This window comes from Carettochelys insculpta, chromosome 15 (assembly GCF_033958435.1).
Source record: "Carettochelys insculpta isolate YL-2023 chromosome 15, ASM3395843v1, whole genome shotgun sequence".
In the NCBI taxonomy this organism is placed as follows: domain Eukaryota; kingdom Metazoa; phylum Chordata; order Testudines; family Carettochelyidae; genus Carettochelys; species Carettochelys insculpta.
Window position 1 is genome coordinate 2,101,118 of NC_134151.1, and position 16,202 is coordinate 2,117,319.

The following is a 16,202-nucleotide window of genomic DNA, read 5'->3' on the forward strand; positions in this document are numbered from 1 at the left end:
GATCTTTACAAATCTATGCTGTTACTTATCACCTTATTTATTATCTTCCAGATACTTGCAGTCAGATCCCTCTCCAACTCTTCTCAGAAGCAAACAATCCCAACTTTTACTGTTTAATTATTTTAGTTGCTCTATGTTGCTCAAATAAGACCCAGTATTCTGTGCTATTGGTCATTAATCTCAGTGCACTCCCTCCCCATGGAGCACATCTTTTCAAATACCTTTGCTTTGGCTGCTGCTCAATGGGCTCAGTTTTAACAGCTAAGTAGGATTTATCAGCTCTTCCTCCACTAGTATTTCCGTACCATAAGAACCACACTTGGGCTTAGCTACAAGAAGAACCTGAGAGGTTTGTGCCTCTCTGCATCTCTTCAGGCTTGGAAAAATGTGAATTTTTTTTTTTTTTTTTTTTTTTACTTCTGAGACATTCACCTAATCTTTGTTCCACATCCTTTCTCTTCAGAGGATTTTGTAAAACTGCTACAACAGAGTCTTAATCTCTTCTGTTTGCAAACCCTAATGCTATGTACAGGTTTTTGTTCTAGACTGGAATTTTCAAATTTGTCCAAATCCCATTAAAATGTAGTAGAAGTTGGATGACTAATGATCTGGAATTTTTGGAAAACACCCCAGACTGATTAGAAAATTGCATGCATAAATCACTTTAAAACAAATGTTGCATCTTCAGCACTGTCCTAATTGTATACTTATAAGTAGAACTCAAGATCTCGAACACTGCTTAAATTAATGAGAAATCAGCTCCTGTTTTTCTTTAAAGGTAAGAGTGGTTACATTTAGCACATTTTTAAAGGTAGGAATTCACAACTGCTTTCTTCCAAAGAAGAAAATTTAAGAGTTACTTTCTCGTGCATTTAAATGCCATTAGCAAAACCTTAATTCTTATGAGAGGTGGGGTGGGGGTTAAGAGGAGGATTTAAAGAGAGGGTCTCAGTAAAGGGGACTGAGCCCCCTCTTTAAATCCTCCTGTGAAACCCCCTGTCTCATGCATCTGACAAAGCGGCTCTTTGCCCATGAAAGCTCATGCTCCAAAATCCCTTAGTCTACAAGGTACCTACCACAGGACTTCTTGTTCTTTTTGAACATACAGACTAACTCTGCTACCTCTCCGATGCTTAATTCTTAGGAGAGTAGTGGAACAAGGAAGCATAAAGAAAACTAGTACTGTTAGAGAGAGAGTGGACCAAGGACTAAGGCTCCTGAGCAAATAACAGGATCCAACCCTATCTTTTTTCTTGGTCACAAAACTTCCACTGATATCAAAGGATCCCTCTGATTTAGTAATACTTAACTTCAAGGTGCGGTAAGTGATCACTGCCCTATTCTTTTCAAACTACTTCTGAACAAACCCAAGTCGGGCTGGGCCGGATGGGGCCTCGCTGGAAGCAGCTATAGGATAACTGGGGAAGGAAATAAACGAGAGCTGCCTTCTCAAAGAGCCCCTGTCCCTGAATAATTAGACCTGCGGGGCTTTGGCTGCCTCTGCCGCCTGCTTTCCGTTCTGGAGAGGGGCGGAGCCAGCGGCTGGTAGCGGTACGTTTTTGCAGACAACTTGTTGATTCCAACAGACGGAGCGTTGAGCGGACTGGGTGGGGGAGCCTGGCCCTTGTCCGCCGTGTTCACTCAGCCCTGGGCGGGGCCCGAACGGCCCCCGAACCGGCTGCTTTTCTCTGACCCTGCTGACAAATGCAGGGACGCGCCGGTGCCAGGAGGGCGGCGCTGGTCCCGAGCCCCGTTCTGTTCCCTTCGGCTGCGCCGCCTGTTGCCGGCGTCCAGCTCTCGAGGTTTCCAGTAGCTGAGCCTCGGGCTGCTGCAGCCGTGGCGCCGGGGTGCTCTCCGGCGAGCTGCACCGGGAGGGAGCAACGGCGGCTGCTGTGCGCGACCACGTGGCAGGTGATCTCCGCCTGGCTGCTGCCCGGGGGGCCTGGCCCCTTGCTTCGGCCTGCCGGCGGGCTGGGCTGGCCCGGCCCCGGGGCGCAGCGCTCAGCTCTCCCCAAGCCCCTCGGGCGCTGACTTCGGAGCTAGCACGAGGCGCTCCCCGGCGGCCCCACCCCGCAGCCCGGGGCGGGGTGAGCCGAGCCCAGCCCAGCCCAGCCCAGCCCAGCGCCAATGAGCGGCCCGGAGCGCTGGAAGCTTCCAGGGCTGGGCTGGGCCGGCTATAAAGGGCGGCGGGCGGGAAGGGGCGCGGCCGAGAGGGCTGTGGCCGGCGCGGGATGGAGGGCGAGCTGGAGACCCAGGTGAGCGGCCGGGCAGGCTCCGCTCTCGCCCGCACCAGGGACGGGGGCGCTCCTGGTGAGCAGCTCTTCCGCCGGGGTCTGCGGCGCCGCTGCCGTCGTTGCTCTAGGGCGCCCCGCTGGCGGGGGTGGAGGCGTCGAGTGCCGGCCGCTCGGTCCCGGCCAGCCCCGGTGGGTGGAGTGGGGCGCCGGGGGCTTCCCGGCTCGGTCGTGTGCGGCGGCGCTGCCGCCCTGTGCGGTCGCATCTGAAAGCACCGTCCTGGCTGCGCCGCCTCCCCCGTGTCCCGGGGCGCTGAACTTCGCTGAGCCGGTCTGGTGCCGGGGGCTGCTCCGGCTTCTCTCCTGCCGCGCCGGCCGCCGTCACTGATCCCCCTCGCGCTGCCCGGATCCCGGGGAGCCTCCGCCCCAAGACAAGGCCCAAGCAAAGTCTGGCCTCCAGGGCTGCTCCCTCGCCCAGCCTGCCCTGGGGGCAGCGGGGCAGGACCGGGCCTGGGGTTTTCCCTCGTGGGACTGAACTGTCTGAGGAGGGGGCAGGTCAGACTTCTCCAGCCGCCTCCGCATTGCTGTCCTCGTCGTCTCGTCCCCTGCTGCAGGCCGGTTCCTGCCTCCTCCTAGCCCTCATGTAACGCCTGACTTTCCTCTGCAGGGCGGGCAAGTCCCCGGAAGCTATTTTTTGGGGGCTGGGCTAGTTGCCTGTCTGAGACAAAGGCCCCAGTAGCTGGATTTTGGGTCACTCTCCTGTACTGGTGCCCCAAAACCTAGGAGCCTCCAACCAGCGATAATCCTGGGACACCACTTAAGGTGGTTCTCACCACAGTTTGGTTTTTGTTATTTGGAAACGTCCATCTGCTTGGGCTGGCCTGACAGGAGCCGGCTGTACCTTGATGGTTCTGGCGTATCCGGGGGTTGCTCCTGCTGACACCGGGTTCCCCAGCTACCACAGTTCTGCTGGGTTCTGCAACCAGACCATGTCGCTTTGCGTTGCCGGCTGGGTGGGTATCTGCTATGCTGCAGTCCTGGCTTTGTGGGGGAAACTGGCTTTGTGAGACCCCTTTTTTTAGAGCCCCGTAATAGCCACCCAAACTGGAGAGGAAGGTGAGGTAAAATCTAAAGGTGAGTTTATGGTGGTCATCTCTGGCCCTTCCTGGGTGTGTGACATTGGAGTCTGTGTGCAGAGACTGTTGTGGCTGGTTTAGGGAACTAGGGTGTTTAGGGCCAATCACTTTCCTGGTCTCTAATCTCCCCCTTCTGGAACGTGTTTTCCTGCTCAGAAAAACAGTAAATATTTGGCTGGAAGCCAATGTTGAGAGCAAGGTATAAAGCCCCTGTCTGCGATGGAAAGCTGCTCAGTGATATGGTAAAGGGTGACTCCTAACTCAGTCCAGTTACATTAGTTCAGAACCTTGTGTGGGTCTCCTTATTTAAGTTTCACTTAAACTGACTTTTAATCACTTTTAAGTGCAAATGGGAACATGCTGGGGGTTTTCTGTAACCCTAACAAGAGCCTTGGCACAGGGATTTGCACCAATTTAATTAAGTTGGTTTTTTAAAAAGTTCCAGGGACCCTGGGGCAAACCGTCCTGAAAAGTGTGAAAAGCTCCTTGTTTTGGCTTCAGTATCTCCATACTGAATACGCATCCTATCTGTGCTCTCTTCTGAGATGGCACTTAAGACTTGAAAGGGGCAGGTTCTGGTTGCAGCGAGCATGGCAGAGCCCACGACAGCAGCATGGGATTCTTTCTGGCATCCTCCCCTATGCCTGTCCTAGCTTGGCATCAGTCTGAGGTGTGGTTGTGGGGCTTTTATTCAGGGTTCCTGGCTACCTTTGTATGTGTGACACCCCAGTTTGTCTCTGCCACTGAGATATTTTCTCCTGATCAGCTGGACCTTGTTATGGAGTCTTGGCTGGGATCTGGGTACACTACTTAGATCCAGGTCACCGGGGGTGGGAGCAATCCAATAAGGCTCCCTGCAACACAGGCTCTGCCATGGCTTCGGTTAACCAAACCAAGTAGGTGACCCTTGACTTGAGCAGACTTCTGATGACCTGACTCTTGTCTCCTCTGACCTTGGCCAGTAGGAAAGCACAGTCTAGCCCATTTGTTTCTGAAGGAGGGCTGTGAGTGGGTGTCTGTCCGCTGGTGGGATGGGTTGCTGCTAATTCAGGTTCTTTGAAAGCCTCCGATGTGAGATCAGGAATAACCATCGGGCCAATCCTGGAAGAAGTGTCTGTCTGGTTCCTTGACAGGTGTGGAGTGATGCTGTCAATCAGGCCAATAAAAGAGCTCTGCTGGCCTGGGTGAAGGAGAGTGGCATCCAGCTGGTACAGGTGAATGGCCAGAGGAAGTACGGTGGCCCTCCCCCAGGTGCGTAGAAGTGTGGTTTCCTGACGAGTTCAACTGCTGAGCCCACTCCCAGCTCTGCTGCAAGTAGTAGGGAACAGAGAACCTACATGAGCTGCCCCATGTGGAAGTCAATTGATTTGGGGGAATCTTTGCACCAGGAGAATTCTGGTTAACGTAGTGGAGCTCTTACAAAACTTGTACCCCACCTGTCTGCGTAGGGAGATGCCAGAGTATGTCAGGGGCTGGCCAGACAAGGGGCAAAGGTGGGTCAGTAAAACTCTTCTGTACTGTAGTTAGCTCGGCTGCTGTCGACCTATGTCAGTGTCTGTGCAGCATCCTTGTCCCACCCATGTACGTGCCTCACCCACGCTGCCATCCTACGTGAAGCCCTACACTGCGTATGGGGGTGCTGTGTCTGTGTAGACACTGCTCCATTGGAGCTGTGACACTTGGCAAGAAAGCCAGGCAGCCAGAGCCCAGCTGCCCCCCTCCCCACCACCACCTGCCACTCCCTAGAGACCAGAGGGTCTGGACCCCGCTCCTGGCTTCCTCCTGCTTGCAGCTGGGAACACTGAACTTGTCAGTGTTACGGTTCTGGAGCTGCCTTTTGCTGACAGAAGCTTCCTAGTGTTGCGACTAGCCAGGCCTCCGGTCAGCAGAAAAGCACCATGGGCCCAAGGAGAGCTGGAAGGAAATACAGCCACTGCAGTACTTGATGTGGTCCAAGTTGACCTACTAGAGGTTGGTGGAGGATTTTAGCGGAGCTGTGCCCTGTAATTGTCTCTGTGAAAGATGGAGGCTGAGTTGGGTTTCTGTCCAAAGATTGTAGGTGCTCAGGTTGTTCACATCTGCTGCCTCTCCCTTGAAGAGGTGATTGCAAAGACTCTTGGTGTTAAGCGAGAGGCTGTGTCTAAGGCAGGGAGTGGATATGAAGGATCAGCACTGAGGCAGAGTGGTCTGGTGCGGGTGCTGTGCCTGGGGTCTCTTCCCTGAGCATGCCAAGTGATCCTGAGGTTGGGACGCTAGACTGGGACCTGTTCAGGCTCTGGAGGCTGAAACACTGGGCACCCTTGGAGCAGCCTAGTGTGCAGTGGAGAGGGAGGCTGTGCTGTGATGGGTGGGAGGTGGGTTGGTTTAAATGGAGGCAGGCGGTCACCAAGGGGACAGCCTCTGGTTACACATCAAAGTTAATTAAATCTCCGTTTCCGAGTTCAGTTCTTCCTTTCCAAAGGGGCCGTTTCAGTCACTGATACGCACGTTGAACACACATTGCTTTACACAAGCAGGGCCGTGACCCAGAGGGACGCATTTTTGCAACCTTGGACGACTCGCTATATACATGTATTTAAGCACAAGTCTTAATTGTACACATTTAGTACGTTAGAAAATGGTGACTGTGAATTACCTCATCTGTAAGCCGTGTAACTCTGAGCCTGGCAAATCACGAGCCCCACTGGGGAGGTACTAGAATTAGACACCCCACTGCATTATACTTCTTTGTAAACACAACAAACACGTGACCTGCTGTGCCATCTCGATTAAAGCTTGACCTCAGAAGTTAGAAGAGGGGGAAGAGCTCCTTCTCCATACTGAGAGGCAGCGTTCAGTTCCCGGTTTTGGTGGAAGTACATGGATAGATTCAGTACTTTTATTTAAACGCTTTAAGAGATTATTAAACTATATTCTCTTCATAAAAAGCAAAACTTTCTGTAATTAAATGACAAAGGAATAAACCCCTTTTATCCCCTCTGGCTGAGAGGGCTCCCATGGAGCAGGAGGGCTGCTTTTGCCACTTGGATCTGTCCAAGCTTGTCCTGTGAGGACAGCTGATGTCCGTGCAGCAGAGCTCACTACCTACTTGGGATCCGTCTGCGGGGAAGCTGGGGTCACCCCAGTGACATGATGCTCTGAGTTGCGGGGAAGTGGGGTTGTGGGCGCCTGGGCATGTCCGTCTTACTGCTTGGCTTTCCTTGTGCATCTGCAGGCTGGATTGGGGACCCCCCACCCCCTGGCTCGGAGGTATTCATTGGCAAGCTCCCTCAGGATCTCTACGAAAACACGCTCCTTCCTCTCTTCCAAAGCGTGGGCAAGCTGTACGAGTTCCGCCTCATGATGACCTTCAGCGGGCTCAACCGCGGCTTCGCCTACGCCAAGTACAGCAACCGGCGCAGCGCGCAAGTTGCCATTGCTGCGCTGAACAACTTCGAAGTGCAGAAGGGCTGCCCCATCACGGTTTGCCGGAGCACCGAGAAGTGCGAGCTGTGCGTTGACGGCCTGGCTGCCTCGGTGGAGCAGGGCCAGCTGCGGACACTGTTGCAGGAGGTGACTGCGGGGGTCCTGAACGTCTCGCTGTATGCCAGCCCCTCCCGGAAAGGGAGACAGCTAGCAGTGCTGAAGTACAACTCGCACCGAGCTGCGGCCATGGCCAAGAAAACGCTGGTGGAAGGTGCTTGACCTCTGGGGGGGAGAGAGCCGGGGAAGAGGCATCACAGGTCCCATAGGTGTTCTGTGGCTGTTTTGGGCGCTAGAGTGGGAGCAGAGGGAGACTGCGTCCAGTCCCTAGAGGGCGCTGTTGCTTGGAAAGGGGCAGCACTCTGCTTGCCATCTTGCTCCTCTCTGTCTGTTGGGCTATTGCTTTGGTTTGCGACCCTGATTGCCCCAGCGCTCCTGGGGTCGAAACCACCAGAGCAGGAGGAAGAATTTAGACATGACCGCAGAGCATCGCTGGTCCCTCCGGGCTACATGAGTTTGGGGTGGGGGTGGGCAGGTCCCTGTTTTAAGAAGAGATCCACCAACCTGTAGCCATTCAGTGCAAACTCTGCTCTCGATTGCAGGTATCCGAGAGGGAGCCGTGTTAGTCTGTGTCCGCAGAAACAGCGAGAAGTCCTGTGGCACCTGCTAGATTAACAGATTTGTTGGAGCATAAGCTTTCGTGAACACCCCTTCGTCAGTGCATGGGACGAGGCAGGTCTTTGCCCACGAAAGCCTGTGCTCCAAAACCTCCGTTAGTCTATAACCTGCCCCAGGTTGTCTTACTTGTAGGGACTTAGCAAGTAAGTAGGATCTCAAGTCGTCTTGTCCAAACCTGGGTGGGGGAGGGTGGAAATCGGTGTGTGTGGCTTCCTCTTGCCTTCCTGCCCGTGTCTGTCTTTATTGCCCCAGCTCTCCACCCCTGGCACTGTGAAACTGAGACCTGCTTCCTCTTGTGTGCAGGTAGCTTGGGGCTCTGCGGGGAGCAGATTGAAGTGGATTGGCTCAAAGCAGACACGAAGCAGAAACTCCATGTCGGCTCTGAGCGAGCCTCCCCACAGAGCGATGGCAGCCAGCTCAGCCAAGCACCTGGGGAGGCTGGGATGTGCCCCCTGCCCCAGGCACCCTGGGGGTTAGACTATCTGATCGCCCTGTGCAAGAAGCAGCAGCTGGGGACCCCTGTGTTTCTGACTAAATGTGTCCAAGCAAACTCCGATGGCTGGCTGCGGTTCTGGTACCAGGTGGTGATTCCGGGTTACCCGACGCCCTTCAGCGGGTTCATGTGGATCAAACCGGACAAGTCTGGCTTGAGCGGACATGACAAGGCCAAGAATGCCATAGCGCTGCAGCTTCTCAGGACGTTGGGTGAGTCCTTTCAGGGCTCTGTGTGCAGGTCCTCTGCTCTTCAGCAGCCAAGGGGTTAAAAACCCAGTGACTCTCAGTTGCTGTTGGACCCAATTGAGCTCGGTAGCTTGGCCCTTCATGTGGAGTTTAGGAAGGAACCGTAGGAATCCGTGGACGTTGTCTGGTGGAGCACAAGGGTTGGTAGATGGCTCTCTGCAGCATGTCCCACCCAGCCCTTGTGGCTTAGTCCCCATGAGCGCCTTAGGCAGAGGTGGAGATGGGTCAGTGGCTGGCTGGTCTCTGCCTGGCATTGCTAGCCAGGCTGTGGGGGAGATGCAGAAGGAAAGTGAAATGAGCGAGCAAGGAGGAAGATGAATCCAAAATTTAAATCTTGAGATGATGTTGGTGCCTCCTCCTCTGAGGCGTTCCTGTCCCCCCCAGGTTAGGGGAATGTGGGGCGGGGAGCAGGAATCAAAGAAACTCCTGCTGGGGTAGGTGGAATGCTGTTGTGGGGCTGTGGGCTTCCTGAGCTGGCAGCTCGGGCCTGAAAAAGGTGTTGATGTGAGTGGAGGGCGAGAGAGAGGAACTGGGAGCTGCAGGAAAGGCTGGGTACGCAGTGCCCTTGGGAAGGGGAGGGGTGCTCAGGCAGGATGGTCTGTGACTTTCACCTCTCAGCTGTGGTGCTTAATTCTCTTTTCCTTCCCCAACAGGCTTCCTGGTGGCGTAGCCCAGCTGTTTCTACAGAGCCACACACTGCTCCTCTGGGGCTTGGCGTGCCGGCTCTGTGTTCCTGTCGCTGCTCCCTTCCAAGAGGGGTAGAGGGGCAGGTGTGCTGACGTGTCGTAAGCTGGTTTTACAGGGCGCTAGCTCCCACCTGTCCCTTGGTTTGTGTTTTTCTTTCCCATGTTAAACACCCATTTGTTGTAAGTTTTTAAGTGTTTTTTATGTTCTCTGCTCTGGCTGTGCCCGGGGCAGTAAGCCAGTGAGATGGGGGAGGCGGGTATCATGGGGCTTCCTGCTTAGCATGATGGAGGAACTGGCTAAACTGGCCAGGCAATGAAGGACCCATGTGCCTGGGCTCTGGGGTCACAGAGGGTGTGTGCCAGGCAGCTGGGTGAATCTGACCAGGCTCAAAGATTTTTCTTTGGTTCTCTTTGAGTTTTGTTTGTGTTGCTGAGTGCTCGCCAGCTTGGAGGGCGAGGGGGTGCTCGGTGCTGTTCAGTGAGGGACTGGGGAACTTCCTGATACTAGATTTGGGCAATTCGTGACTGTCCCTGGCAGGCACAGTCCAGGGCAGTATTGGTAACAAGCTCTGCAGGTGCATGGAGGGAGCCCCCCCCCCCCCCCCAACCAACCTGGAGGAACTGCTGCTCTGGAAATTCCTGGGCCTGTACCTTGTTCTCATGGCTTTAGATTTTCTCGTTCTGTTGAAGGTTGTTTACTTTTTGTAAAAGTGTGCTTGAGTTCCTGTGGCCTTGGCACTGAGGTCGGATGACTGTCCTGTGAGCAGTGCTTAGGACAAGCGCTGGGCAGGAAACGCCCTCTGCCAGGCTGGCTGTTCCACGGGCCTACGCGTGGGTGGGAGGAACCCAGCTCTCAGTTGGCAGCGTCCCACCTGGCCCAGCCCTGGGCAGAGTTGGGAGCAGAGGCCTTTCCTGCATCCTGTCCCTGCTGGTGCCTAAGGAGGGGAGGGGCACGGTGTGCTGACGAGAGCTGTTTTTAACAAGGAAATGGTGTCCACCTCTCAGAGGCACCAAGATATTTATGAGCAAGGGGCTGCAAGGAGCTGGCATTTGCTGCTGTATATGAATGGTGGTTCCGACTGATGGGGTGGTGGGTTGTATTAAAATAACCTGAAAGGCAATTACTGTGTCCTGTCTTCTCTGGCAGGTGGTGCCCTCCTGCAGGTGCTTAGGTCAGTGTCACATGGGCTGTGGAGGGGGGTGGGGAACTGTTTGCTCTTAACACCTGAGGGACATAACATAACAGAGTGGTACAAGCTGTCCTGCGCACTGCCTCCCGTCTAGCAGCCTGGAGCCCTGTGTCCAGGGAGAGTTGCAAAGACAGTGGCCATTCTAAGTGCCTGGACAGTTGGCACTGAGGGGTGGCCCCACCCTCTGCTGGTGTGACCCTCTGGAGAAGAAAGGGAGGGGTGCCCAGTTGGGGAGGGCTTAGTTTAAACTGCTGGAGAAGGGGAACTGACTGGGGCCAGACTTCTGGGGGTGAGCAATGTCAGACTGAGGTGTGTGGTATCCCTGCTGCAGGGGGTGATGGGAGAACATCTTCCCTTGACTCCTGCTGCACTTCACGGGGAGGGGGTGTGTATGGGTGTTGCCCACAAGGCAAGCAATCAGTTTTGCTGCTGGGTTCCTGGTGGGGTGGGTGGGAGCTGAGGGTGTGAAGCAGGGCCCCCACGCTCCAAGGTGTGGTGCTAGGCAACCATGAAGCCAAAACTGCTGCTGCAGGACAATGGGGGCAGGAGGGCGCTGAAGAACGGCCTGTTACTGCAATAAACAAGGTTAGTTTTAAAGGCCCTCTGCAGGGCCCTCCCTTCTCAAGCCCGGAGAAGTGCTGTCGCACCCTGGGCCATGCCTGGTCCGTGGAGGGCCTGTGGGTGATTTAGCAAAGGGGGTGTATAGGCCCCACGGGAACCTGTCCAGGTTGTACATATACCTGCCCCTTAGGACTTGGGGGTGGGGGAGGGGTCCTGAGAAGTCAGTGAGGCCAGGGCCTTGTGCACGGGGCATGCAGAGCCTCCGCAGGTGGAAGCCCTGGGCTGCCCCCTGAAGCCTCTGGGTGCTGGCCTGGCCCGTGGCCTGCTACTGTCTCCCTGCAGGTTAGGAGAAGCCCTGGCTGCTCCTCACCTCACCTGCAAGCACTGTGTCCCTGCAACTCCCAGGGCCTGTGCTATCACCACAAAGCTGCCCCAGGTAGCTGCACCCCGCCACTGAGATCCATCCTGCTCCTAGCTTCCCCCCCCCCGCCCTGAGCCCCCTCCTGCCGCTACCCTGTTCTGAGCCTCTTCTTGCACCCTGGGCCTCTTCTGCACCTCAATCCCCTCCTCCACCCCAGCCGGTGCCTCCAACAGGCTTTACCCCCTGCTGCATCCAAGCCTGGGGGCAACACCCAACAGGGCAGCAGGCGGCCTGGCAAATCCGTGCGTGGGGGAGGGGGCAGCTCGCAGCGTTGCCCGGAGCAGAGCACGGTGCTGCTATTCCCTCCACAGCCCTGTCCTTATCAGACCCCCCACCCCCACCCCAGAGGCGAAGGGCCCCCTGCCCGCAGGGGAGCGTTAATCCGGTCCGGGGCAGGCCGGAGGGTCAGCCTCTTGCCCGGCTCCCCGAGGTGCGGGGAAGCTGGGATCCCACCCACGTGGCTCCGGCAGGTGAGGCGGAGGGTCCCGGGCACTGCAGGGCCTGGGCGCCCGGGTGCTTCCTGCGGCTCTGGCCGCCCGGCAGCGCCTGCCCGGGTTCCCCGCAACCGGGGCGCCCAGAGCCCTGCATGTGCGCCCTGCTGGGGCTGGGGCCGGGGCCAGGGCCTTCCGCGCGGGGGCGACCGCAGGGTGCGATGTGCCCGGCCTGGCCCGCCCCTGCCATGGGCTCAGGGCCCCGCCGAGCTGCCAGGCTCCCAGAGGCCGCCGGGGGGACCGGACCCCACAGCCCCCGGGCGGGGCGGGGCGGGGCGGGGCTGCCCTGAGTTTCCTGGGAGCCCTGACGCGCGCCGCCCCGCCCTGCCCGGGGTCCCTTGGAGCTGCCCTCAGCCCCCTCCCTGCTGCGTTCCGGCCGCCCCGCGTGGCACCCCCGCCTCGTGTCCGCGGTGCGGGCTGGGGCTGGGCGGACAGCAGGGCAGCGCCCGCCCCCCGCCCCTCCCTGGCCCGTGCTCGGCGCGGGCACCCTAGCGAGCGCTGGGCCCGGAGCCGCTGAGTCCCTCCTGCTCACCTGCCGCTGTGCCCGGTAACGCGGACGGGTGGTCAGTTCCACGCGCGACGGGAGCCGAGCGGTGCTCGGCGCTGCACACCGGGTGCCACGTACCAGGCACGCGGTGCAGTGGCTGCTCAAAGGGAGGCCCGCGGGGGGCCGGGCTTATAGGTAGTGAAGCGCTTCGTGGGAGTTTTCAACAAGCGCCTAAGCCGGGGCGGTGCCTAAATCCCTTTGGCGCCCTGCCCCAAGGGCCTCTCCCGCTTTCTAACGCCTGGGTGGCCTGGCCAGCCCTGGGCCCCGCCTGGCTCCCGCACGCTCGGGGGCCGCGGGCCCCCCTGTGCCGTGTGCTACACGTCAGGGCACCGGCTGCAGCTCAAACACCTGCGGCTACAGCCGTGCGTGGCTCCGCGCGGCCCTGGGAGCGGCGGGCGGGGTGAGCAGCACGCCCCGGCCGGCCGCAGGGGCAAAGCCGAGCGGTGCGAGCGCCGGACTGGGGGCAGGTGAGCCCTGCTCTGCCCAGCGGGGCCGCACCATGGCAGCTGTCAGGATGGCCGAGCGGTCTAAGGCGCTGCGTTCAGGTCGCAGTCTCCCCTGGAGGCGTGGGTTCGAATCCCACTCCTGACAAGCGGCGTTTTTATTCGCGCCGGGGCCGGGCGCCAGGCGGCGCTTGACACCCGACAGGAGATGACGGTGTTGTTCTTGGGCGCCTGCCTGGCCCGGGGTTCAACTGCAAGTCACTCGGCCCCTGGGGAAGCCACATGCTCAGCCCCGCCCGGGGCATGGTGCCAGGGGCTGCCCGCTCCCTGGAACGAAGCCCTTGGGGCGCTGGACCCCCCACCAGCTGCTGTGCGGCCCAGGAGGCCAGCAGGGGCTCAGCTCCGGGTGGAGGCCGTTCAGACCAGGCGTGCTGCCCCCACCCTGCTCGGCTGCCTCCCAGCCAGGGAAACGGCTGGGTCTCTGCTCCTGAGGGTGGCCATGAGGCAGCTAAAGCAGGCGGGGAGCTGGGGACACGCTGGGATGTGGGGGGCAGGCAGGGGGATGAGCAGCAAAGGGCTCTAAGGGTTTTCTGGCCCATAGACGCCCTATGGGTGTGAACCCAATGGTGCCAGGCTGAGCAGGCGAGGGGGAGGGGGGTGCCAGCCCCTGCCTGCAGGTTAACCCCCAATGCCCTCTGGTGAAGCCAACAGGTCCCCTCCCCTGCCCCCCCACCCCCCGGGAAGTCTTGGTGGCCTCTGCAGTGCTGTATCCCTGACCCAGCCCCATGCCACTGCCAGGGTTTTTTTTTGTTGTTGTTGTTGTTGGGGGCAGGGGGGTCCTCAGGCCTTGGAAGGCTGCCTAGCTGGAGGGACGTGGGTTGGCCACCATTTGAACATGTTGACCTTTCCCATGGCCTCCATTTCCCTTACTGCAGCGTGAGGTGCTCAGTGAGGGGCCCATGAAGCTGCTGATCCCGCACCCTAATTTATGAGCGGGAGAAAAGGTGCGGGCCTGGGTAGGGCCAGTTCTCTGGCGCCGTGTAACCCCAGCGAGAGCCCAGCACTGGGCCAGTAACAGCAGATTGGGCCTTCACAGCGCTGGTGCAGCTTGGCAAACAGCACCTACCCCCCCACCCCCCAACCCACTGTGGGCCCTGCTCCCGGCAGAGCAGGTAGGAACTGCAGCATGGGCTTGGCAGCCGTGGGCGCCCTAGAGCAGCCAGGGACATGCCAAGAATTTGGAAAGGTGGCACAAGCTGCACTTTTATGGCCATGTGTACGAGGTGTGGGACGGTGTTTTGGGGGGGGCGCCTCCAGGCAGGGGATTGGGGGGGGGGGGCAATACAGGGCCTGGAAGGAGGTTGGGTGCAGGAGAATTAGGGGTACCAGGTGTAGGTGGTCCAGGAAGCACTTACCACAGACGGCTCCCAGCTGCTCTCCCGTCTGCTGATCAAAGCAGCCGGCTGCTGGAGAGCAAGTGTGTCTCTGCCTTAGGGTGAGTGTATTTCCCTGTCTCAAATACAGGACAGCGAACGATGGGTGGGAGGGGCAGCTCCTCCCAGCTCCACCAAACCCAGTGGAGCCAGGAAGGTGGTAGCAGCCACCAGCCCTCCCCGGGAGCCCAGGGAAGTGGCAGCTGCTGGCCTGCGCTGGGCACCCCAGGGAGCAGTAGGGCCTCCGCAGCCAGCCCAGCCCTGTGGAGGAAAAGAATGAGCTTTAGTATAGTAGCGCCAGCTAAGCTCATGCTCCCGTTGTCCTAGCTGCTGCATAGACAGAGCAAGACAAAGCACAGCAGCACAGAACCAGAAAGGCACATGGGGGTTAGCCGCAGATATACCTCTGATGAGCTAGTGCCTAAAGTCATCCAAGAGACAGTGGCGAAGCCAAGTGAGACCCTGGAAAAAAATCCCACTGCAAGATTTTCCTGCTGAAAACAGTCTTCCCATGGGATGGCCAGAAAAGGGACATGGCCCAATAGATGTTTGATGCACAGGGACAGATTCTTGGGTTTATTTTGGCTTTAAAATATTTTGGTTGGGTAAATCAGAAACGTCCGTTCCCATTTGGTCAAAGCACAAAGGGAAACACCCTTTGAACAGCCAAGAACACTGTGACAGGCTGACCATGGCAAGTGTGTGGGAGGCTGCTGAGGTGACATCACTTTTCTTGGAAAATTGAATTGACGTGGTCCTTTGGGGAGGATGGGGGGGTTGGAGATTTTGATGGAACCACATTTTTGGTGAAATGTTGCTCAGCCAAGAGCAGAAGCCAAGAGTCCTATGACCCTAGTCAGTTCACTGAGTCACCTTTTCCAAAGTGCCAAAGTCCCCTTTGCAAATTAGCAAAGGCCAAGTTCCTCCAAGGTATCTAACTCCTGTGTTTTAGATGTGCCACAGCCAGTGAAATTGGTGGCAATTGGAGACCTATAGACCTTTGAGTCTCCTGGCCTTCAGTAAGTTTGAAAATGAGGCTTGGGGATGTTGAACAATATTTAACCCTACTGAGCAGGAGACCTTCCAATAACCAATCAATGTTTATCTCAGCCCTAGCTGTGCCAAAAGCAGGAGGGGAAGGGTTGGTTCTTGGTATAGATCTGTTCCTTAGCAGGTACATCTGAATCCCTGGCCAGGCTGTGAATCCATTTTGGTTATTTGAAGCACCATTAAATGCAGAATTGCGCCAGGAGCACTTAAACTGCCTTGGAAGAAAAAAACTCAGCTTCAAATACTTAAGAAGGAGCGGTACATCCCGGATCCTTTATGAACTCCAGACGCTCCCAGGCTAAGCCTCCGCGGCCCCTGGTGGAAAAAGGCAGTAGGCCCAAATATGGGACAAGTGGTCCCTTTTAAAAAATAAGTAAGGACGGATAGTCACCCTACTCTACACGCACCCTGGAAGCAGCGCAGAGATCAGCAACCTCCTTAGCCAAGAGACAGGCAGAGAGACATGCCCTGGCAGCCGGCTCTTTGGCACAGCCTGCAGAGCAGCAGCCTGAGCACCCTGCTGGTTATCTGTGGCCCTGAGGGTCACAGTGGGTTGGATTCAACCCGCAGGCTGCATTTTGCCCCCCTGCCCCCTTAAAGCCCACTTGTCACCCGCACCCAGACCAAAGCAGAGGTAGGTGTCCACAGCCCCTGGCTTGCCCAAAGCCACAGGCAGCCAAAGTGCTCTGTTGTGAAAGCCTGGAATGGAGCCCTTAAGGAGGAACAAATACGGGGTGGAGGGCAGCCTGCCTCCAGGGACCGCCCCCACTCACCCACTTCAGCATGGGTGGCACACCGCTCCAACCTGCCCAGTGCTACTGTGCCTGGGCTGGGTTAAACAGGGAGCTGCCTGAACACCCACGTAGCAGCTGAGCCAGCACGCTCTCGCCCAGGTTGTGCACTGCCCTCTGGGAATGGCCATCCTGGCACCCACAGCTCCTTTCCTGGCTGCACCCTCACACACAGCCGTGCAGGGTGGGGGGCGTGGACAAGCTAGCAGGGCTGATATCCCCGCCAGGAAACAGCCCGCCTCGGCGTGGCCCAACAGGTGTTTGCTGTAACCAGGCCAAGGGACCCGGAGCCTGGCTCCACATGGACATGTCTCCCCAGCCCAAGCACCCCCAGAGCCCCT

General features: G+C 57.6%; 1 protein-coding gene and 1 non-coding gene across 2 annotated transcripts; both read left to right on the forward strand.

The window, feature by feature from the left end:
* The first annotated feature begins 1,704 nt into the window (after positions 1-1,704).
* DND1 (DND microRNA-mediated repression inhibitor 1) lies at positions 1,705-8,297 on the forward strand. Its single transcript, XM_075010075.1, has 4 exons — positions 1,705-1,911; positions 4,501-4,618; positions 6,582-7,043; positions 7,811-8,297. Exons 1-4 carry the CDS (start codon positions 1,705-1,707, stop codon positions 8,269-8,271), a joined length of 1,248 nt encoding a protein of 415 aa, XP_074866176.1. The 3' UTR covers positions 8,272-8,297.
* A 4,355-nt stretch (positions 8,298-12,652) lies between these two features.
* Positions 12,653-12,735, forward strand: TRNAL-CAG (transfer RNA leucine (anticodon CAG)). The gene has a single exon. It is a non-coding gene; the product is annotated as a tRNA-Leu (tRNA).
* The last annotated feature ends 3,467 nt before the right edge of the window (positions 12,736-16,202 follow it).

Coding starts and splice junctions, on each gene's coding strand:
- DND1 (XM_075010075.1), top strand. CDS start 1,705: ATGCAGGGACGCGCCGGTGCCAGGAGGGCGGCGCTGGTCCCGAGCCCC. Junction 1,912..4,500: donor TGTGCGCGACCACGTGGCAG/GTGATCTCCGCC, acceptor GTTCCTTGACAG/GTGTGGAGTGATGCTGTCAA. Junction 4,619..6,581: donor GTACGGTGGCCCTCCCCCAG/GTGCGTAGAAGT, acceptor GTGCATCTGCAG/GCTGGATTGGGGACCCCCCA.